Raw genomic sequence first — 24,013 nt, 5'->3', positions numbered from 1 at the left:
ATTATCTCTGAAAATGTCTAAAGTAGATATTGTCCCCATAATGGCTTGGTCTTGGTTACAAAAGGTAAGTGGTTGATCACCACACATGGTTTTAACTAAAAGGTTTTAATGAGGTTTATCTTATGCTCCAAATTAGGTATAAGTTTTAATTAGAGTGCAATTCTTGGGTTCTAATTATGTTTACCTGATGTCGAGTTGGTTTGAATCTCATTTATGGCTTAGGTTCTAGTTGTGATCACCCAAATGATGTTCAAACTAGGGTTGAGATTTAATTCTAGGTTGTATAGATGAGATGACACCATATTGTATGTGCTAGGGTTAATCTCCCCTAACCATGATAAGGTGGGTACTTGCTTAATATTTCATGTGTTTCTCTAATCTTCTAAGGACTTGGGAATTGGTTTTACCTTCTACCAATTAACTTCTATTTTTTATCCTCGATTAATCATTAAAGTAACTACAATGGTTATAGTTCTTTTTATAGTTAACTTTGGTCTTATAGATGGATGATTTCTCACCATATTAAATGTGGAATTTTACTCTAAGGTTTTCTTAGGTTCTTAAGTGAAGAATAGGTGGAATGTAAATGTGGTAGAATTATACCTGTGATCACCAAGTGGTTCACAAGTTAAGGTTGGGGTCTAAGCCTAGGGTTGTTTATTATTGATCTCCTTATAATTTCATGTGGCTAATGATATCTGATTATCCTATTAGGGTTTACTTATCCTCACATACTTCAAGAGCATGATCATGGCTAGACATGATCCCCTTGTTCTTGATATCCTTACCTCAAGTTCTTAGGGTTTATGATCATCACTCAATTTATAATGATCAAGGTTTGGCTTCCTAAGGTATCTCTCATTAAATGGATTTCTCACTTCTATTCTACTTTCTTAAGTGTAACACCTTAGCTTGGGCTCTCTTATAAAGGAATGGTTTATTCTAATGTTTATGGTGTACTCACCATATCTCAATAAGTATTAAGTCTAAAACTCCACTTGGCTATCTTGGTTGAATTAATCTCCTCCTTACTTTTATCAATTCATGGATCTGTTATTATTCCAGGTGATATTAGGTTGTCTCACTACTCCAAGATGTAATGGTTAATCTCCTGATACTTTGGTTCAATGATTGTCCTTGAGTCTTAAATAGGTAAAGCTAAGAGTGGTATGAATGGTCTCACTCATTTTGGAAAGGACTTTAATTCTAACTTAAGGTTAGGCTCCATAGGGATTGATGTGATCATCAATATCTATGTTTAACATAATTGGTTCCTCTCTCTAGGAATATCTTGAATAATATCCTAGGGTTCCTCTTAAAGATGATAATTTGAGTACTTGGAAGTATATCCAAGGTTTAGCTCAAGGTTTGTTATTGCTTCTCTAATAATTTATAATAGAACTCTCACCTCTCTATGTTTGATGAATATTAATATGGAATAGAGAAGGTTATATATTTCTTAGTTGGATCTCTTTGTCTTGTTTCCAAGATTAAAGTAGAACGAATACCATGAGGTTTCACATGTTGTAATCTTTAATAAGATCAAGTAGTTGATCCTTGATTCATATGTTCTTGTGTTGGTTGTAATTCCATTTGATCTAACCCCTTTAGATCAAATCATCTCTACCCAAAACAAGGTTTTAGCAAAGTCACATAGAGGTTTATAGCGCTTGACTTGATGAGCTACTTCAATTCCACCAAGGTCAAGTGAAACTTCGACTATCGTGACTGTTTTACTTTAAAGCGCGAAAATTCCCCAGATTTTCTATGCATGAATGCAATGCACACACCTGTTTCCTCTATTTTTGTAACCCCATTACCTGGGATATTACATCCATGTCCGGCAGCGACGTAATGCATGCGCGGGGCTAGGTAGTGCGTGTGCACTGAAAAACAGAGACTAAACCATTCCTGCACTACAAGACAGAGATGGTGCAAAAACGAATCGTCGAAATATATTAATTTGGGATTTAGTTTTGAAGAACTTAATGCAACTAGCACAACCATGAAAACAGATCTTGATTTAAACATGCTTGTCATTCGTTTTCATCTCTAACAAAACAAACAAACCTAGAGGCACCCTTAGCACTTGCCACTTGTCACTCAAGGGAAGGATGTTTGAAGCCTGATTTTTTCCCATGATTTAGTTCATGAAAACAATAGATAAAACATAACTAAATTTGTTGAGATTAAACTAGTCATGCAAATCATCATAGAACAGATAAGCGAAAATTCTAAACTGATTGCTAGGGAGAAAATGTTGCGCAACAACCAGTCTAAACATATTGCTAGAAATAGCGTTTGAGGAAGATTTCATAGGCACAAGGTAAGACTATATATGGATAACAAGAAGAACCAGCGTTGGCATTGTCCCTGTCGAAAGCCATGTCACAAAAGAGATCGCTGATGTCCGGGAAGAAGTCTTCTTTAGGGAAGAAGTCGTCGGCGTTCGTGTTGATGTCCGTGATGAAGAAGCCAGTAGTCGTGCTAAAGTGCCCCCCCAAAGATTTATCGCCTCTCTCTCGGACATGGTTACAAGACACGGGGCTGCGGAGGTCTCTTGTCCTGTTCTATAGTGCACGCCGGTTGACGGGATGGAGAAGACCTATTTGTCGCACAATGCTCCGGAACCAAGTAGTAGGCTCATAAGATGTGGTGAGGTGTGGCGTATCCTTTAGGAGTGGTATGATCTCTGCACACAATAAGATGCGAACAGGCGGTAGAGCAGGAGAAGGACGCGTGTACAAGTTCTCTTCTAATGCGTATACAACAAGTAAAATAATCCATTTGAACTTTTATCACACCTCTTGCTACGCATGAATCAGTCACTTAAGCCTTTGAGATTGACAGTATTGTAGACTTTGTTAAATGGGCAGGGCCAATTTAGGGCAAAGTTCCAACATAATTCTAGATACTCACATACTGCCATATACTCACACTCACTTGCCTAACCGACGCTTGTTCAGAAGCTGAAGCAAAATCTCATTGAACGTGTCCACCGGTCCGGGAAGGCAGAAGTGGAGACAGTCGCTCTGCAATCGCTCCGGCACGCCGCGCGCGAACGGGTCGCGGTGCATGTAGACGCCGGGGTGCCCATCCGGGCGCATCGTCGCCAGCTTGGTCACGTCCAGCACCTCAATCCTCGTTGCCCCACCGTTCCTCGTCGCCGCCGCGGCCGTCTCCTCTCTCACGATGCTTCGAAGCTCCGCCGGAATGACGCCCACCTCCGTCTCCCCTTCCCTGTACGGCGTCTTCCTCGCGCACGTCGTGGGATCGTCCCAAGCTTTCTCGAAGTGCGACGGCGAGAAGGTCGACACCACCACGACGCGCCCGGTCCGGCCACCGGAGCCGGCAAGGCGCTGTACGGACATCCGGATGGCCTCCCGGTACGGCGACAAGAAGCCAATCTCGGTGTGGTTGAGGCCAGAGAGGAGGTGCGTCCCGAGCACCTCGCTGCCGTTGTAGTAGATGTTGGGCCTCCAGAACCAGTGGCCGGTGCTGACCACCGCCACGTCCATGCTGTCGGCGTCGGCCGACCACCGTTCGGCGAGCTCGTTGAGGTACACCGTGCTGTAGGTCATGCTGTAGTTCTCCGACCTGCCCGTGGCCCGCGCCAGGAACGGCGCCCAGTAGGAGGACACTGTCACGTTGTGCGACGGGAACGCCCAGCGCCAGAACAAGCGGGTCCCCGGGTCCTCGTCGCGGTACACCATGCTGTAGGGGGACGACGCGGCGAGGAGGCAGACGAGGGACTCGGCCTGGTTCCGCGCCATCGAGTCGCCGACGAAGGCGACGTGCTTTCCGCGGACGGCGGCGAGGAACGCCGCGGCGTCGAAGTCCGGGAGCTGGCACCCGGCGGCGGCTGAGGGCTGCCACCGCCAGTCGAGGTAGGCGCTGTCGGGACGCCCGTTGCGGACGCAGTTCTCGCTGTCCTTGACGTTGCACTCGGTGCCGTTGTACCGCCGGGCGTGCCCCGGCGACCACACCCACTGCCCCTCCGAGTAGTCGCAGCTGTACGTCGACACTCCTGCAACCAGCAAGCAAAAAACGTACTGCGTAGTAGCATCTAGCTTGTACCTTGATCACACACACGCGCGCACACGTACCTTGATTATAAGTGCTGCTGGTGATGTACTGGAACAGAGGCGAGACCACGGCCCTTCCGAGTTGGGACCCGCGGAGGAGGTGGAGGAGAGCCAGGCAGAGCACGGCGGAGAGGAGTGCTAGCCAGGCGAAGACGGCTCTGGGTCCAGGGCTGACGCTGCCGTGAGACGGCGACGGCGACGGCTTCTGGCTGCACTGGTGCGGTGGCTGGTAAGCTCCCATGGTCTCCAGCGCTCGGCACCACAGGGCTGCCAAACAGTGGGAGTCTTGTTTTCCGGGTAGGTCTATGTACACAAGAGATGTTGCACACGAGAAAGAATAGCAATCTCCATCTGCATACACTGTGCGGTCAATCGCGGACTTATTAACTGAGCCTTAATGGTTCTCGAGAGTAATGCCGTACGCACGTGGTACCTATGGTCAATGCCCCACTCATGGTGCCTCGGAAACCGGTTTATATCACTAGTCTTGTGGTGTGTTGCAGATCTCCAAACGGGCAATCCAGCACCGCCGCAAACGTGCATATGCATAATCTTCAAAAAGTTTAGAATTCCAGCTTTCTTAACAATAATAATATTATTTCTACACTATGTTATCCTTCCGTAATCTTTGATCCTCTATATTGTTTGATTTTCTCCAAGTATTTATCGTTAAATACGTGCATTTGATTCTGCACACATTATAAGAAATACTCATCTTATTAATGAACTCACATTATATTGATCTTCAAAATTTATTCGCTCATTTTAGCACTTATTGCCAATGGGAAAACAAATTTAGTAGGTTTAAGGGAAATTATTTTATAATTAAGTTTGGTTTGTGCTTAAGTATGTTTTCTCCCATCCATTCCTTCTTTGTTTAGTGTTTTGCATGGTTAAATATATAGCAGAAAATCCACCAAAAATTGATCTTATCAATGCATACAATAAAATTTAAGTTCATCACACGTGCATATAGTGTGGATGAGTTTGCTCCATATAGCGTGGTTCTACTCACAACACTTGCATTAGTTGTAGTTGATGCGAGTGTAATTGGTTTTGATACGTGCTAGTAGTTTTATGTTGCTTGATCATGTCAAATACGAACTTTTGTAGACAATTTATGCTTGGATAAGTTGCATATGCGTTTTCAAAATAAAATATATAATTTTTTTGTTGAAATTGTTTTAAATTACAAAAATTGGGGAGACTGAAAGTGCATGAATCCCCTTGTGTTGTTTTGATATTTAATGACAGCCCCTAAGAACACATGTCGCCCGTAAGACAATACTGGCAGCGTACCAGATTTTGGTATGCCACCGGTATTTTTGCAAGCGTAGAATTTTTTAGGTGCGCCGCTAGCATTCTTTTTGCCTATAGGCTATTTCTTACTGCTATGAGGCTCGGCCCCATTAAGCGTCCAACAACCGTGGGGATTGTTGAAAGAGGATTTTTAATTAATTCAACGAACGCGAACAATATAGAGAGAATGCGAAGGTGTACACGAACCGCAACGAAAAGGTGATGTCGCATAGGTGAGGAATTATATAACCGGCGGTCAACAATTTTGCTGGATATCTTGAGGCGGTTTGTGAAAGGAAAGAGAGTGGCAAAACCATGAAGGATCACTTGGCCATCTCCAACGCCGGCGACCTATCCCGCGGCCGTGCGTCTAGATAGGTCACGGTGGATAAAATCGCGGCACAACGCGGCCACGCATCACAAATGCGGATGGCCGCGTTGTCCGGGACGACCCAAATCCACCCCCAATCCAGGTCATGTTTGTGTGGCCGCGGATGGCACGCGACGTCCTCGTTCGTTCGCCTGCTCGCCTCGCTGGGTCAGCTGTCTGTGGGGCCGCGATTATTATTAAATGTGGATTGGGAGGGACTGTCCCTGTCCAGTCCACTTCCCCACTCCACCCACACACCCCACTCCGCCGCCATGGCCCCGAAGAGAGCGTTTGCTCCCGGCGCCAACGACGACGAGGCCGGCAGCAGCCGGCGGATCGCGCCGGCGTAGAGGGCTATCGGCCACCGCGGCGGTCTCTACAATGGGGATGCGGGCCGCGTCGGCGCGGCATCGGCGGCACCCGCACCGATGGTGCCGAAGCCGGAGGAGGACGACGACCCGAACATGCACGCCGCTCTGGCAATGTCCATCACGGAGGAGGAGGCCAAGTGGCCGCAGCTCGCGGCGGTGATCCACATCTCCTTGATTGAGGAGGAGGCCCGGCATGCGGTCGAGGACGCCGAGGCCTGGGCGTTGCTCGGCCATGCCCACCGGGAGGAGGAGGCCTTGCGCCGACGCGACGAGGCCAGGCTCCGGCAGGAGGAGGCAAGGCGCCAGGAGGCCAGGCGCCGGCGCGACGAGGACATGCGCCTGGCGAAGCAGGAGCGTCACCTCCGCCTCGGGGAGTAGGCGGAGCTGCTGCGGCGGAGCAGCGGCCGGCTCCGGACCCCCACTCAGCTTGGGAAGAGGCCCAGTGGTCGCCGTGGCCGGAGTCCCCGACGCGCTCGAGCCACAATAGAGCACCGTCGCCCGGGGACGTCATCGACTCCCACGGCGACGAGGTCCACAGGGACTAGGTGGCGCACCGGCGGCCACCTCGTCCTCCTCAAACCCTAGGCTAGGGTTTTATATTCTTTAGTTTAAAGCCCATATAGAGGGCTTTCTTTTATAGTTTAAATTTATCCAAAATAGGACATATCTTTACTATTAAATTGGAATAGGTGACTGGCTGGTGTCACACTTGGGCCAATTTTATATGGGCCAAACCCAAAAACAACTACCCAACACGAGGCTAGGTCGTTTCAACCGTATCTTTCTTATCTTAACTATTAAACACGGATCGGTGGTGTCCGTTGGTCTAAAAACCATGGTACGTAAAAAAAAAACGGTAGCTCGTGATAATCCATCGTATAAAAACCATAACTATTAAACACGGATCGGTGGTGTCCGTTGGTCTAAAAACCATGGTACGTAAAAAAAACGGTAGCTCGTGATAATCCATCGTATAAAAATCATAACTATTAAACACGGATCGGTGGTGTCCGTTGGTCTAAAAACCACGTAAAAAAAACGGTAGCTCGTGATAATCCATCGTATAAAAACCATAACTATTAAACACGGATCGGTGGTGTCCGTTGGTCTAAAAACCATGGTACGTAAAAAAAAAACGGTAGCTCGTGATAATCCATCGTATAAAAACCATATTGATCAGCTATCCACCAGTCTGTTGGCATCCGTCGTGCCTAAAAAACCGGATGGATCCGCCATCTAACGAAAAACCCGGTTTAGTAAGCCATCTAACAAAATATTACAGACTTTGCCACCGCCAAGTGAAACCTACCGGTTCAATGTGCGGCTCATATCCTCCGTGTCTCCCCCGACGTCGCGTGCACCTCGCGAGCCGTCTCCTCCGTGCTTCCCTCCCTGCCATCTCCCTATCCCTCGATGCCGATACAACCTCCTCCAAATCGATCTGGCGTCACTCTGAGGCCACCTGCGTCCTCACCAATCCCTGTGTGTTGCCCTCCCCTGCGCCGCGCTGTGCCGGCAGTGGGCCGGCGGCCGCCCCTCTCCCAGCTCTCTTTGAGCCGGCGGCGCCCCTGTTCTGTCTCTTCGCGGGCGAGCGCGCTCTGCCGGAAGCGGGCCGGCGGCCTTGCCCTACTCCGCCTCGCTTTGGTCCGGCGGCGCCCCTGTCGCCCTGTGCTGTTGCTTCGGGGCATCCTACATGACCTCTACCCAAGGAGCTCGACGCTGCCAGCATATCTAGCATCGGCGCAGAGGAAACCTGCGAGGGGAAGAAGATCGAGAGGACGAGATACTTCGTCACACGGGACGGGTTCAGGAGGGCAACGTCGTCCAGATCGTGGCCTCAATTAGGGTGAGTTTAATTACTTTCGCATCATGTTTACTGAAGAAAGATGTCGCATAGTACTGCTGTCTGCTGCAGAATTTTCAGATATTCAGTTGCAAAGTTATTATTTGGTGCAGTGTCTAAAAGCAAAATACGTTTACTCCTCATATTCAACTATTCAACAACTGAACTTCAGTCCAATGATTGTGCTTGCATACATGCAATTCCAGGAGAGTGTAACAGTCCGCAGCCACCGGCCATGCCGTGATGTGAGCGAGGGACAAGATACATAGGATCTTGGGAAAACATGAGAAGGAAGAACATGGAGTAGAGTTTCAGATTTTCATTCAGTTTTATTCTGAACTTACAACACAGGCTGGGCATATAACCACTTCCATCTGACAGTTGGGTTCGATAGACACACACACAATTGTGCACTCCCCAATTGATAACCATTTTACGGCTTCGAATCCTGCATCACTGCAATCATCAACAAAGATGTCAGTGTACCATCTATCTTTTCCCTTAATCTTGGCGGTAATAAAAGGTGGAACCAAATGAGGTAGAAGTTGCTGCCACCGAGCGATGATTAATCACAGCAACATGTGTAGTATTATGAACTACATCAAAGAATGTGTGCTATATATTGCACTATCCCTTTGTTCGATTTGGTTCGAAATAGCATGACTTCTTTTCTACTGGTGTGAATTATTCATGAAGATCTTTAGTGCAGTAATGACCTTTCAGAGATTGTTTTAACAAACGACTGCAATTTGAATCAATGGCCTAATCCTGTAAAAAGGACCAATGACGAAATGTCTTTGTTAGAGTTCTTTAAACTACGGTTCTTCACATGTTTGGAGAAATATTTAAGCCCATCTGACTTTTTTTTTCTCTTGCATTTCCTGCTTTAATTTTTCTCTTTACTTTTTAGGTACTAAGCCTTAGCTCTACCTATCTTGATTTGGAGACATTTCTTTTTAGGTGTTAAGCTTGGCTTTAGCTAGCTTGGTTTAGAGTTGTATTTCCTTGGCATCTTATTTGTTGCTTAAGGTGTACTTTTGTCCGCATTCAGGTAAGCGAGAAATAGTAGCACATGTGTTTGAAGGCTATCTATAATATTGTTCAGTTTGGGATTCACAGAGAGTTGTCGAATTTACGAAAATGAACCATGTTGCAAATGTCTTAGTCCTTTTTTTGGACCCTTTGTTGATAGTTGCTACACAATATGAATATCAGTTCTAATGTACTTATCTCTCATCGATCTGGTTTGGTCCAGCCCCAATTTAAGTCAACGAAGCATGTCTATCAATTTTACTTCAGAGCAATCCATTGATATGGTACGGTACACACACTTCTTTGAAGTGACCATGCCTTCAAATTGGTTAGGTGCAGCGTGTGTTGTTATCTGTGATTACAGAGGGAGGGTGCTATGAGAAGAGATGCACATTGTTCTGTTGCCGAGAGGTCTGCATTCTCTGAGAAGCTGAACGTTAGGTCCAGCTAATTCACCTCTTGCTTTTAGCCAATGGAAAGAGTTATTCCGGTAGATCTCTTCTTTATTCTAAAAACTTAGGTGGACACTGAGGAAATTGGAGATGGTTCAAACAATCAAACGCACGCTCATGAATTCTCCCAGATGAAAGGGGCTACATGTTGAAAAGAAACTTGTGGATATGGCCACTAGATAAGAAAGTGTAGTTCTATTTTTGGATATCCATACATTGTCGTATAAACAGAAAACTATACAAAAAAAATATGGATTGATTTTCGTAGATAGAATGATTAATAAATCTGTAAGTGCCGTAAATTTGGCAAATTAGCTAAGAATCAATCTAAAGCGTGCAAAAAATTAAAACCCTAATAACATGGGGTACTCAAAGTCCTATGTAAGAGAAAATCAACGAAGTAAAATATTGTTAGAATTTGGAGAGACAATTGGAGTCCGCAAAAAATATTACTTTCTATATATATGATGTGGAATTATGCGATTTTTTAATAGCTTTTGGATTATTATTATCTGGCAAAGCAAAAAATGCATTTTATAATTGTCGAGTTATGAAAAGTGAATATTTTTGTTTATTTTATATTTACAATAATGAGCCGTGGCAACGCACGGGCATTCAGCTAATTTACCTAGGTCCCGTAAAAAGACGTGTGACTCGACCTCCTCACGATAGAAAACTACTCCTAGCTACTTCCTGTTTGACCTGATATACATGAGAAAAAACGTTCACTCGTGGCTCATCATATCTCTTCCCGTGTACGGCCGGATCGCGCCAGCCAGCCGGACAGTCGAAGAATCGATATCGGTGACGACAACTAAATGTAATAACTGCCCTTCACCCCTTCTCCGTCACTTGACATCGCGTTGGCGCCTGCAGAAGTGGAACCTCGCCGAGCTCCACGAGCTCCAGCATGGACGGACTGGTATTTTGGTGAGCGAGGAAGCTGCACGCGCTGGCCGTGCGGAAGGCAACTGCCGGGACGCCGAGCTGTCGTCTGTTGCTTGTATGGGCCTCCCTCGACCTTCTGACTCGCGCGTGTTTAGCTCCCTTCGCCATAAGATCAAAGCTCCAGCGCATGGTCTCAAATAAAACTAGACGAACCGCAATTAAAGGGGAGATGAATGGCGAGGGGACGGACGGATTGACACCTACTGTGAGCTTGCTGCTGTCGTGTCAAGAAAAATCCCGAGCTCGGCAGCCATCCGCTCGCTGGCATCGGCTTGTCCTTGGGCGGGTACTTCGTGTCCGGCCAGGGTCCCAATTAGCAGCGTGGTCATCGGGATTGCCGAGGGCGTGTTCATGCCGTCTGGGTGCACGCCGGCGCTCTTTGTGGACATACGTACATACCCAAGGGTGCTGAGAGGGTGTAGATGGTGACGGCAAGCATAGTCCAGCTCAAGTCAAACACACTTTGATGTGCAGGAGATCAAATGCGATGTCTTTGGAGTGAGAGCAGCGCTATTGGCCATGAGGGCTCCGGCTTGACCGTCGCTGGGCCGTATTTTGCATCTTTGCCTTCCTGGAAGAAACGAGTTCTCTGAAGAAATATGAAAGGTACAGAGGAGGCCAAGGAATAGCCGGCCAGAGGGTTCTCGGTGGAGAAGCATGTGTCATGTACGTTATGGAGGAGCTGAATATTGCATATACGTATGTACAAACCAGAAGAATGGATAGATCTTCGAATGGTTCTAAGTACCATATATATGGATCACAAGGTGGAGGACGTTTTATTGGGGACAATAATCGCAGGTGCAAGCCAACTTCAAACTAGACAATTTGGGTTGCAAAATATCTTAATTACAACCCAACTTGTAAATCATATATGATATATGACCCGACTAAAATCGAAGTTACTTCTCGGTAGCAAAAATGTTTAGAAAAAAAAGAAAATTGTGATGCTTGCAAAAAGAAAGTTGCGTGTTATGGAAGAACTGGATACCATCGAGTCACCCGACGGTTGAGAGATGAGAAAAAAGTACTCTAAACAAGGTCCACCATAAGACTCAAAAAGATAACTAAGCATCGCTTTTTTTAGGTCGCTGTAGCTGATGCAGTGAGGCCTAGCCTATGGCCTCCGTAAGAAATAAATGCTGGAGAAATCGTAAAGATATTTATTTGTGTTTAGTGATACAAATGTAACGATACATCATCTATGTATAAACATTTCATTACCCAAATCCTCGAGCAAATGTCATACCATCTGTTCATGAGTTCTAATGACCATTTGTCATAATTAAAATATGTTTATATTTCTCCAATAAAACATGGGTCTGTAACTATTATGTATCCATGTGAGGAGAAAAAAAATTAGAACACGTAGCAACGCACGGGCATTCAACTAGTGTATAAATTTACCCAAAATAGAGCATATGTTAATAAACTATGTCTTAGTTTTAATTATTTTCGTTTTTTAAATGTCTTTGACATTTTTCTCCGCGTCCGCGCGTTGGATGGAGTGCGTGACCCAAACAGATCGTCGGCCAGGTCCGCGTATCCGCATGTCCGCGTGGCCAGCCAAACGGTCTCATCTAGACGGACGCATCCAGTATGGATCGTCGCGTTGGAGATGCCCTTAAATTCTCAAACCTTCTAATGGCATGTTTTGATAGAGTGGCAAAACCATGAAGGATCACGTCATGCTTATGTTTCATTGTGTCTCGGTTCACTTATAATGCCTTGATGTTTCTTTATGTTTGCTTATTAGTTGAAGGATGCGCTAGCATGGATGACTAGCGCGTGTATCATGCAATAAACGAAGGTGCTGCGCGGCGGCAAACCAGGTGACACCGGCGGCAGAGCAGCTAGCACTGGCGACACAATAGCCACCCCCGACGTTAGAGCAGCCAGCACCGGGTTTGACCGACGACCCTTTGGTAGGCGGCCGATGAATTTGAACTTATTTGCATGCACTATGACTTTGATTCAAATGTGGAGATCTTCGTGGCTGACTTTGAACTTTCATGTGAGCGTTCTATGGTGCCGATTTTGAATTATCTTCATTTTTCTTACCAAATTATTTTACACAAGGCTATTTTAGGGGTCACCGGTGTGGGCAGCCGCCTCCAAACCACAGCATCATTTGCCAGCGCCCCCAAAAGGATTGTCCGCGGGTGGCCGAGCATCTCCAGCCGTTTGAGCCTCCCGTACGAAAATCCGGATATAAAAAATGTCGGATTGGATGTAAAAAGGGCGTGGGGGTAACATTTTTCCAGTCGCACTCCGGCATTCGCCCATCAGCGCCGATAGTTTCAAAAAATCATCTTTCCGCTAAAAAAGAATCACCAAAGTCCGGCAATCGGATCAGCCACATTCCGGCGATCCAAACAGAAACTAGACGATTACAGGCTCATCGGCGATCCCGTCTTCAGCCTCGTCTGGCGTGGCATTGGGCGGCGAAGCATCGGCGTCTGCAGTTGTCGCAGCGGTGGGACTTGACGTTGAAGCGGTGGACGAAGCAGCCGACGGGGGCCGGAGGATTTCTTGGCGATGGGCGTCGTACCAAGCCCTCATCTCCTCGTCCATGTTGGCGTCGTTGCCGCCGATCAGGAACGCCAGGTCGGTGTTCCTCTTCTTCGTCGTGGAGGTTTCCTGGAGCAAGGCAATCTGGACGCCCTGGTTGGCGAGCATCTCCTTCCACCGCATGTCGTGCTTGTCGTCCCTCCCGGCGGCGTGAGCCCTCGCGTCCGCCCAGCACTTGTCGAAGGACGCCTGCAACCTGTCGGCTGGATGGCCGACCTTCTTCTGCTCTTTCAACGTCTTCTGGCCGAGCTCGGGGCGGCCCACCGACGAAGCAGGGGCTGGAACGTCGGGGTTGTACTGCTCGCTCTTGGCGAGATTCTTGCGCACCTCCTTCCACTAATCACACTCCTCGATGCGGGCGAACACGTTGAGGTACTTGAACATCTGGCCGTCGTTGTCGTCCGCGTACATGTCGAGCGCCCTCCGCATCTGCAAAAACAGGCAGGCGACTGAATATTAAACCTCGGGCGATGTAGAGTCGATGGAGGAGCCACGACGAATGAGCATACCTTGGCTTCAAAGTCCTCGCCGCTCACCGGTCGATTTTTGATCTCCTCCTGTACGCCGTGCCACTTGCTGCACGCCGCCTGAATGATCCCGGGTGCCCATTGCCTTGTTGCCGCGTACCATCACCGTCTTGTTGAAGTATGGATCGACGAGTTTGCGCTCGTCGAACGCCACCTTGATGCGCTACCAGTATGTCTCGAAGTTCTGATTCGCGCCGGTGATGCACTCCTCTTCTTTCCCGTCCATTTGATCTGCGCGACAGGCGCAAGTTCTTCTTCCTTTTCTTCTTCCCCTTGGACGGCGCCTCGGTGGGTTCAGGCGTTTCCTCTTCGTCGACGTAGGTATGTTCATCTTCTTTGTCGACGTCTTGCGTACCGTCGTTCTGATCGTCCTGGTCGAGGTCCACGCCGCCCAGCGACGCGACTGTTTCCGTCGCCCTTGCCTCCTCCTGTGTGAAGAATCCCGGGCTCGACGCGGCGGCCATGGAGCCCGACGTGATCATCTCGTGCATCACTGGCTCATTCGGCAGCGGCATCCCGGGGTTGGAGAAGAAGAGCGTCCCACGTCGTAGGGCAGGACAGATGCCCTCGTACATCGCACCGTCGTACGCCGGTAGTGACGGCGTAAACCCCGCCATGCCGGCGACGTAGGTTTCCTGGAACATGGCCGTGGCCGGCGACGCCGGCGAGATGGTGGAAGGAGAGTCAATCATACCTTAGGTCGGCCATGGCCCGGGAAATTGGCCAATGCGCGGCTGGCCGAAGTTAATGAAGATCAGCCTCACCTGTTTGTCCGCCACCACTGCCACCCTTTTCGCGTTACACTTCTTCTCCCTCTCCGCCCTGCCGCGAGTTTCGTTCCGCTGCCGCTCCACATTCGCTGCCCACTCCGCGTTTTTCCAGCCCGGCGGATCGGCGAGCTTCTTCGGCGGCATGGTGGTGGAAGGTAAGAGGAGGAGCTGCAATAAAAGGGGAGAATGGCGGTAGCTCCTCCGAAATTCGGCGGGGAAAATGGTTCTATGAGGCGCATTTTGGAGGGAAAACTAAATTAATGGAGGAAACAACCAGTTCTGTCGCTGACAACACGGGCCTGCTGGACGTTTCGGCGTTTTTGTTTCGTCCGACGTCCTGACCAGGTTTCGGGAAGCCAGGGATGGCCTAGGCTCCCCGGATGGATGAAAGCCCAATCCGAACGAAAACGAGAAGACGAAAACGCGGCTCGGCCGGGGAGACAGCTGGAGATGCTCTAATTTTGTCATGAACCATCCACATGCCCATAGAGAACGCTCTAATTTTGTCATGAACCATCCACATGCCCATAGAGAACTATCTCAGATGAATGTATGCCCGTTTATCTTCAAAAAAAAGTACACAATCAACTGCATATTGTACACTGCCTCATTTTGTCATGAACCATCGACCATGATAATCGACAGACGCCCTAATAAAAAGATAACACCAAAAGCTAAGGTGCACATCCTCAACTGGCGTCCACAAGAAGTTGGAAAATGACTGCAATACAATGCGGTAAAGATTCCAAATGTTGATGCATCTCTATATACATATTTATTTAGCTGCAGAAAACGGACAGTGCGACCAAGGACTCCTTGTTCTGACTGAATTATGCCTCCCCAGCACGTATCATCGTACTAGTACAAAATAGCCAGGCTTGTCGCTTGCCAGCCTAAGGAAGAACGGTTCTCACAACCTTCCTGTCCACCCCAAAAGACTGCATCATGGCAAAGAGGCAATCAGTAATTACATGGGTTATCCGACACAAGTCTGAATTTTACTTAAAGCTGATAGTGACATGGGCATACCCTTCGGGTACCCATTATTAGTATACCTGGCTTGGCCCAATATGGAGAAGACCAAATATGGAGAAGGCCCAACAAGGCAACCCGAGGAAGTAGTCGACTAGGACTCTTGTAAAACCCTAGGCTGGTTTCATATATAAAGCTAGCCAGGGCACCCGAAATAGAGGGACCAACATATAGACAGAATATAGACAGCATAGCTTCGCCTACGGCGGCACCCCGTAAACACATATATGATCATATACTTGGATTGCTAGCAAGCACGTAGGGATCCTCCACCGAGGGACCCGAAGGTGGGTACGTCGTGTGCCTAATCTCGTCCCCGGAATCTCCATCGTCGCTCTCTCCCGAAACCCAAGTCTACAATACGTAGGCATTGCCGAGGTGTTCCCTCGTCAATTGGCGCCGTCTGTGGGAATCGCGACGACTGGATTTCGTCATCCGGGCGGGATCCATCATCACCAACAACGTTTAGATCGCATCCGAAAAGAAAATTTTCGAGTTCATCATTGACTACTACGTTCGGCGGCCTGATCCGGATTTTTTTTTGGCGCACCCGAGCGCGGATCGATCCATCCTCTTCACGTAATTTCGTCATCAGCAGCGTGCTACAATCGGAGTATTTTTCTACATCGTGCCAAAGAAGCAGTTTCCCAAAAACACGGACCAGATCACCAAAAGCAGCGTCGCCAGAAGAAATTTCGAAAGAAAAAAGAAGAAGAAGCGGTCGACTTTATCATCTGCGGAGGCAGGAACGGTTAAAGTTTCATCGTAATGCGTTACAGAAATCGAGACACGACAATCATGACAGTATCCAGAGAGAAGAATCGTGCGGCCAACATATACTGTTCAGTCTGGGGCGGCCATGAGATAGAACCAGTTCAAGACCGTCCAAAGAAAAGAATCGTGAAGAAGCAACTACAACCGGGTCAAATCTCGCTAAAAAGGAAAGGCAATTGAAAGAAAGGAAAGTGGAAGCAGCGTATCGGAACAAGTACCAAGAAAGTTAATGATATGTTTCACGTGAAGCTTCTACTTGATGCGGCTTTGGAAGAAGAAAAGGGGAAAAACGAACCAGCCGATGGTTAAATTGATGTCCCAGGCGTTTGAGTTGAACTAGCTACCAGTTAAATTCATCCGTTGGATCATATTTCTCAAATCAAATTTCAGAGAACAAAACAGCAAACCGGCAAGAGCTGGTCGCCGCCTTCTATAATATCAATAGCCGCGGCTCGCTATCGCACACCCGTCGTCACGAATTCCTTATCCGACACAACAATCAGGTGCTATATTTCTAGTTAATTACTATTCGCAAAATTTATCTCGTCAAATATTTTTTGGCTCGTACTATTATTTGCTCGCAGAATTTTTTGCGCCGTAATATCATTGCAGATCAGAACAAACTTCGACTACTTTGCTTCGACGACCCTATTTTGTCATTGTGCACTTGCCACGTTCGGGGACTCGCCCGCCGTGGACACGATGATTCTCTCCTCCGTGCCGACTACTTCCACCGCGTCGAATATTTTCGGTTAAATGCCGCACGGATCCGCCACATCGATTGGGTGCTCTTCATCGACTACTTTCTACCAAGCACCACGCGACTACATCGACTACTTCCGGTCAGGCACAGTCGCAGCCGATAAAAAAGCTAAGTGTTCCTCTTCATAGAGTCAATTATTATTTATTTTTGCCACACCAGAATACTCGGGGGCTGTAACATTGCATCATTACTATAAATTCACCCAAACAATTGGGGCTGCGTCATTACTTCGTTATCACAAATATACTCGGTTACTTGGTGAATTTCTTTTCTTCGGCTCTGGATATATCTTCTCCGGCTCAGTGATATTATTTTCTTCAGCTCAGTGGAATTATTTTCTTGAACTTAGTGGCTTTATATTCTTCGGCTCTGTGGATTTATTTTTTCTTCGGATTATTGGATTGGTTCTCTTTGGGTTATTATTGGTTCACTTATACAATATTACCCGATGCGTTTCCGGGTCAATGGATTCATCTTCTATGGTTATTACTGGAACTATTTCCTTCGGGTCAATGGATTCATCTTCTATGATTATTACTGGGTTCTTCGGGTCAATGGATTCATCCTCTATGATATCAGCGGATTCATCTTCTATGGTTATTACTGGGTTCTTCGGGTCAATGGATTCATCTTCTATGATATCGGCGGATTCATTTTTAATATATGATTCATATTTGATGGTGTAATGTTTAATATGAAGTGATCTCAAGTCCTTCATCTCAGATTCATCTTCAGTATTTCATCCTTAATGGCCTTCTTTCGGCGACACGGATAATACTCGGGGGCTCGACAACGACTTCGCCCCGAGTAACAACTGTGACACGGCGTCTAAACAAAAATCATGACATCACCCTAGCAGCGCTCGGGGGCTCGGCTATTTCTTCATCAACAATTTAGTGGCATACACTTTCGTTAATTCGGTGGTTTTTACTTCGGCTCGACTTTTTCGCTGCACTCGAAGTTTTCATCGCGCATCGACTCCGTTTTGCCCAATAAGCTAAGTGTTCCTTTATTTCACATAAAGTTGATTATCATTTACTTTCGCCGCACTCGATGCTCGGGGGCTGCGCGGCATATATTCATTTTACATATCATCGAATCTGAGCATCTAACACCGCATGCGAAAAAGAGAGTCAAGGAAAAGATAGAAAAAGTTTGTTTATTTGTGCAGGAGAAAGCAAAATTTAAAGTATATAAGAGAGAACCCGACGAAATTGTCTACGGGGAGAACTCGACGAAATTGTCTTAAAGAAAGGACAGGTCCCGACGAAATTGTCCTCAAGGACAGGTCCCGACGAAATTATCTTCAAAGAGGACCCGAAGAATTATCTTCAAAGAGGACCCGAAGAATTATCCTCAAGGAGGTGCCGAAGAATTATCTTCAAAGAGGACCCGAAGAATTATCCTCAAGGAGGTGCCGAAGAATTATACTCAAGGAGGTGCCGAAGAATTATCCTCAAGGAGGTGCCGAAGAAGAATTATACTCAAGGAGGTGCCGAAGAAATTGTCCTCAAAGAGGACCCGAAGAATTGTCCTCAAGGAGGACCCGAAGAAATTTTCTTGAGGGAGGAACTCGACGAAATTATCATCAAGGAGAAACCAAAAAAAAAAAAAAAAAAAAAAAAGGAGTAGAAAAAAAAAGGGGAGAAAAAAAAGAGGATGGACAAATCTTCGGGTCCATTGACTCGTCATTTGTTCTGAGCAAGAGCATCGGCGATGTGCTTGACGACAATATAGAAGCACCAATATATTCGGCTGTCTCATCAAGCCCGAGAGAAAAATATAGAAGAACCCGCAAAATGGATCATTGCATCAGCTGAACAAGACACTCGACAATATATTCTCAGAACACCAAAGTTGCGATCAATTTCTGAATGCCGCAAACTTGCGAAGGTAAGACCCCAGATCCGTTCTGTTGGGCGTGGCATCGCCGAAGACTGCGCTCTGCTACTTTTATCCGTATCAACAGATACGAAGAAAAATCCTAACGGACGCGTTAGGTACCCGATAAAATATGACTGGGACTCGACAGAATGGTAAGACCTTAAGCGGCACTCGTCGAAGTTTACACCAAGTATCCCGAGATCATGTCCAGGGACGTGATCTTGAAGTAGGTTTTTGCGGATTGCCACTAGAGCAGCTTAACTAGTACCTGATCCGTCGGATGAACTAGCCCCAACTACCGTTATCCCCGTACAATATAGATATGGATGTCAAATAAAAATAGCAATGGCCTGGAGTTGATAAAAAGAGGGGCTGCGCCAAGTTCTTTATCGAGTAGTACAACTCGAGCCTATGCCTAAGTGCAAGCACCTGCCCATAGGCTCGGGGCTACTCTTATCGAGAGTATTGTTCACCCTCCCGATAAGATACAAGAAAGAGGAAAAATTGTGGAGTCGATTAAAAGCAAGTTGAGCCTACACCCAAGTGCAAACACTTGGCTGTAGCCTCGGGGCTACTCCCATCGGGAGCGCTGGTCGCGCACCCGATAGAAAGATAACTTCGACAGCATCTACGGCAATTCAGGTTTGTAGACTCAACTCGATTCTACGACTCGAGTGGAGCCTACTCCCATCGGGAGCACATGGATTTCATCAAGTCCTTCAGAAATATAGTTAAGTTTTTCATCGAGTAGTACAACTTGAGTCTATGCCTAAGTGCAAACACTTACCCATAGACTCGGGGGCTACTCCCATCGGGAGCGCTGTCGCGCACCCGATAGAAAAATAACTTCGAGAATCGTCGACATCATCTACGCTACACACGATCTACGACATGGACCTCGCCTTGTATTTCTTCGACTTCGGAGATGGTTATGATTGGAGTTTCTACGCAAGTCTTCGACTTCCCTATAAACTCGGGGGCTACTGACATGGGCATACCCTTCGGGTACCCATTATTAGTATACCTGGCTTGGCCCAATATGGAGAAGACCAAATATGGAGAAGGCCCAACAAGGCAACCCGAGGAAGTAGTCGACTAGGACTCTTGTAAAACCCTAGGCTGGTTTCATATATAAAGCTAGCCAGGGCACCCGAAATAGAGGGACCAACATATAGACAGAATATAGACAGCATAGCTCCGCCTACGGCGGCACCCTGTAAACACATATATGATCATATACTGGATTGCTAGCAGCACGTAGGGATCCTCCACCGAGGGGACCCGAAGCTGGGTACGTCGTGTGCCTAATCTCGTCCCCGGAATCTCCATCGTCGCTCTCTCCCGAAACCCAAGTCTACAATACGTAGGCATTGCCGAGGTGTTCCCTCGTCAGATAGTATGCTATCACACCGAGCTACACTACAAGGGCTAGGTCCAGTTAATGTCAGTGTGACTTCAATTTTTTGAATAGGATTTTGATTTACATGGTCTCAGTGAACTAGGTTTTGTAAATTTGTACAGATGCAAAGAAAAATACTGAACCATATCATCCTTGGTATGTGCATACCTCCAGGCCGCAGTCGTTGACATACACATTTTTGAACAGCTCGGATTCGTCAGGCATTGGGCTTTCCTGCAAGTATTGAATTGTGCAAGAGGCACTCGTAAGCACCATTATTATTTCGAATAAATGGAAGGACGTCTAAGACATCTAGCTGAATTTCAGACCTTTGCTTTGGCAATTGCAGTGTCAACTTCCTTCCTAATTTCCTTCTCCATGTCCTAAAAGAGAGAATAGATTGTCATGGTGAAAAGGAATATTCAGTTACAGTACTTACGATTTTCTTTGTATCTCCGTTTTTTCTAGTTACAATGCATACCTTAAGCTCCTGGGCTGTTGCCAAGTCATGGGCCAGTATCAGCTTTCTGACCCGCTCAATCGGATCACGTTCCTGTTACATCAAGGTAAACAACTAATATTGTCAGTCTTTTGGTTGGCGGTGAACATGCGAATTTCAAGCATAGAGTTAACTGCGACACTAAAAAAACAATGATCGTAACCTGTCTTATTCCTGCAATCTCATCTCTAGTGCGGTACGTGCTGCCTGGATCTGACATAGAATGGCCATGGTATCTGTATGTGTCCATCTCAAGAATCTGAAACACCAGGAGAATACACAAGAACATGTTATCCAGTAGCTATATTAAGAGTATAATCTATGGGGGAAAGTTAGTATAGCCTATGAGATCACATGTGTAACTAAAATGAACACTTCACCATATACATCTAATGTATGATATGTGTTGTGGGTAACTGAGAAACTTGAAACTTGAAAGTACACCGAGTACTGATTACTCTCTTAGTACACAAGATCACGGGTGCAAAATAAGCACTTAACAGAAAAGGAAGAAGAGATTCAGTTGTTAAAATCAGGATAATAGAAGACATGGCTACGTCCTCCTCCTGAAGTTTACTGAACAACACTACAACGTGAGCAATATCTGAATGAAGATGACAAGCTCTCTCTTTGGTTTTCAGAGTGGTCTGATTGATCTCACCCCCTCTCTGTTTCATGTGTTGTAAATAGTAAATACCCTCCCTGGATGTCCCCCTTTGTGCCCTCCCTGTAATTTCTGGTTTGTAAAACGTTGTGCTGCCTTAGCTCCCTTTAATAAAATTTAGGTAGGGGAATTCCCCTCCCGAAGTTCTAAAAAAATGGCATGCTGCTCTTAACGCGCCAGCAAAGCATTCAACAGTATCTGAAGTTCACCATTTAATCCAGTAAGAATAGCATTGCTGAAGCAGGGCAGCAACCAATAGTAAGCTAGCACGAGAAAAGATATATGAAGAATCAAAAAACCATCTAGTGTTGAATCCATGCAAGAGAGCAATGAGAAATAAGCCAACAACAGGCAGGGTATTCCGACCCAACCCATCACTGACGGAATCCCCAAAGGGCGTACATGCAGAGGATCTGCAGATAGGAAGTGTCCACGTTATCTGAATACTTACAATTGGTCCATTCTCAAGAACATGTTCTTTGGCAAATTTACAGGCCTGTTTCACCGCGAGGAAATCCATCCCATCAACCTGCATCGAACACAAGCCATCACACCATCGGCATTACGCTGTGCATTTCTCATGTTTCTTATGCAGATCAACTGTGAGCTGAGCGAAACTGATGAGGAGGATGATCCAACTATGTACCTTGAGCCCGGGCACATAGTCCCCGCGCGTGTAGTACGCCGCGCTCTTGGAGGCCCTCCACTCGGCCGTCCCCATCCCATCTGCACAAATCAAACAGTTAACAGCAGTCCAAATCATACACCCTGTAACTGTAGACCGAAGAGCTCACAGTGGTTGTTCTCGCAGACGAGTATGACGGGCAGCTTCCAGAGCGCGGCCATGTTGAGCGCCTCAAAGAGCTGGCCCTGGTTAGCAGCGCCATCCCCATACAGATCAAACGTGACAGTCCCCTCCTTCCTGTACCTCTGCGCGAAGGCGAGGCCGCACCCGAGCGGCACCTGCGCGCCGACGATGCCGTGGCCGCCGAAGAACCCGGCGTCCTTCTTGTAGAAGTGCATGGAGCCGCCCTTGCCCCTGGAGCATCCGTCGACGCGGCCCATGAGCTCCGCGAAGGCGGCCACGAGGGTGCCCCCGCGGGCCAGGTAGAGGCAGTGGTCGCGGTAGGCGGTGATGATGGCGTCGCGGCGCGTGATGGCCGCCTCCATGCCCACGGCCACCGCCTCCTGCCCGTCGTAGAGGTGGCAGAAGCCCCGGATGAGCTTCGCCTTGTAGAGCGAGTCGGCGGCGATCTCGGCGCGCCGCATCAGCGCCATGGTGCGGAAGGTGGCGAGGAGCTCGGCGGGGGTGGTGGAGACGGTGCGGGAGGGCGGGTCGATGTTGTGCGGGAAGAAGGGGAGGGAGGTCTCGATGGTGAGCGGTGAGGTCGAGTCGGAGGCTGCTCGTGCGAGGGGTAGCAGCGGCGCCACGCGTTGCGCGGCGGTGGGGTTGAGGCGGCGGAGGATCGCCGCGGCCATGGTGGGTTGGCGACGGCAGAGGCGCCCGGTCTGGACTCTGGGGAAGGAGGCGCTGCCGCGATCGAGCTTGGACTGGACACTGGAGCAGGCTGCGGAGTGGTGCCGATGGAGGTGGTTGGGGAGACGGGAGGGAGGTGGCAGGGCGCGTGGCGCCGCCGCGTGGTGTGGTTTCTAGGCGCCGTGTCCTGTGGTGCCGTGGCGCCAAACAACTTGGCGTTTTATTTTCTCCGTCCGACGGCACGACTTTGCGCCGACAGGTACATACAGGCAGCGCGCCGGATCAACTTCACTTGATCATTTCGTTTCTGACGGTTCTTCGACTTTCGGAAGAATCAAACGGATGCCCGTGAGTCGCGACGCTTTAGCAGGGACTAAAGAAACCAACGGAACTGCACAGGTGTCCCGCCGATAAAGCGACCAGAGAGTTCCAAGAGCGACACATGGTCGTTCTCGGTCGCTCTCAAGCTGCAAACACCTGTCGTCGCATCATTTGGCTGTTGCTAGACAAAAAGTATGAAAAAAAAAGCACTTGTACTAAGGTTTTGACATTTCTGTTACAGCGATGCCCAAAATGATATGACTCTATATACATAGTTGTTTGATTGTGGGTAAAGCCAATTTTCTATTCGCTATTTGGGTATTCCAATTCATTATCGGAGACTTACAATTGCTGAATGGAAAATTATGGAAGAAAAATTACAAAAACGTCTTAGTAGTTGGAAGGGTAAATTGTTGTCCCTGGGAGGAAGATTGGTACTCATTAATTCGGTACTCACAAATATGGTACTGTATACTGTTGCCAAAAGAAATTCTTCATAAACTCGATTATTATCGATCCAGATTCTTTTGGCAAGGGGACAGCGAGAAAAAGAAATACTGACTGGTGAAATGGAGTATAGTTTGTAGTCCCAAAGATCAAAGCGGACTTGGAGTTCACGACCTGGAGGTCAAGAATTCAGCTCTGCTGGGTAAATGGCTTTTTAAGCTTCTTACCGAGGATGGGATATGGCAAACTATCCTTCGGAGAAAGTATATTGGCTCGAAGACGTTATCCCAAGAGGTTTGGAAACCTGGGGATTCTCACTTCTGGGTTGGACTCATGCGACAAAGAATATCTTCTTTCGCCATGGTACTTTCTCGATTAAAAATGGAGAACAGATACGTTTCTGGGAAGATGTTTGGTTAGACAATGCTTCCTTAAGTGAACAGTATCCTGCTTTGTATAGTATTGTTCGTCGCAAAGGTGATACC

The 24,013-nt window shown here is 47.4% G+C and overlaps 1 protein-coding gene across 1 annotated transcript; it reads right to left on the bottom strand.

The window, feature by feature from the left end:
* Positions 1 to 14,839: 14,839 nt before the first annotated feature.
* Positions 14,840 to 22,762, bottom strand: LOC124674885 (pyruvate dehydrogenase E1 component subunit alpha-2, mitochondrial-like). Its single transcript, XM_047210941.1, has 8 exons — positions 22,078 to 22,762; positions 21,930 to 22,009; positions 21,735 to 21,812; positions 20,783 to 20,878; positions 20,602 to 20,673; positions 20,450 to 20,503; positions 20,289 to 20,354; positions 14,840 to 15,206 (listed from the first exon to the last, which is right to left on the bottom strand). The coding sequence occupies exons 1-8, from the start codon at positions 22,760 to 22,762 to the stop codon at positions 15,162 to 15,164; spliced, it is 1,176 nt and encodes a 391-aa protein (XP_047066897.1). The 3' UTR covers positions 14,840 to 15,161.
* Positions 22,763 to 24,013: the final 1,251 nt, after the last annotated feature.

Source organism: Lolium rigidum, chromosome 1 (genome assembly GCF_022539505.1).
Source record: "Lolium rigidum isolate FL_2022 chromosome 1, APGP_CSIRO_Lrig_0.1, whole genome shotgun sequence".
NCBI lineage: Eukaryota > Viridiplantae > Streptophyta > Magnoliopsida > Poales > Poaceae > Lolium > Lolium rigidum.
The sequence above is the reverse complement of the archived record's forward strand: the minus strand, read 5'-3'. Positions and strand labels throughout refer to the sequence as shown.

Excerpts from the sequence above, each read along its gene's own strand:
- LOC124674885 (XM_047210941.1), bottom strand. The coding sequence starts at position 22,762 with ATGGCCGCGGCGATCCTCCGCCGCCTCAACCCCACCGCCGCGCAACGC. Across the intron at positions 21,813-21,929 it reads ACTATGTGCCCGGGCTCAAG|GTTGATGGGATGGATTTCCT; the intron begins GTACATAGTTGG and ends TGTTCGATGCAG. Across the intron at positions 20,879-21,734 it reads TTCTTGAGAATGGACCAATT|ATTCTTGAGATGGACACATA; the intron begins GTAAGTATTCAG and ends CTGGTGTTTCAG.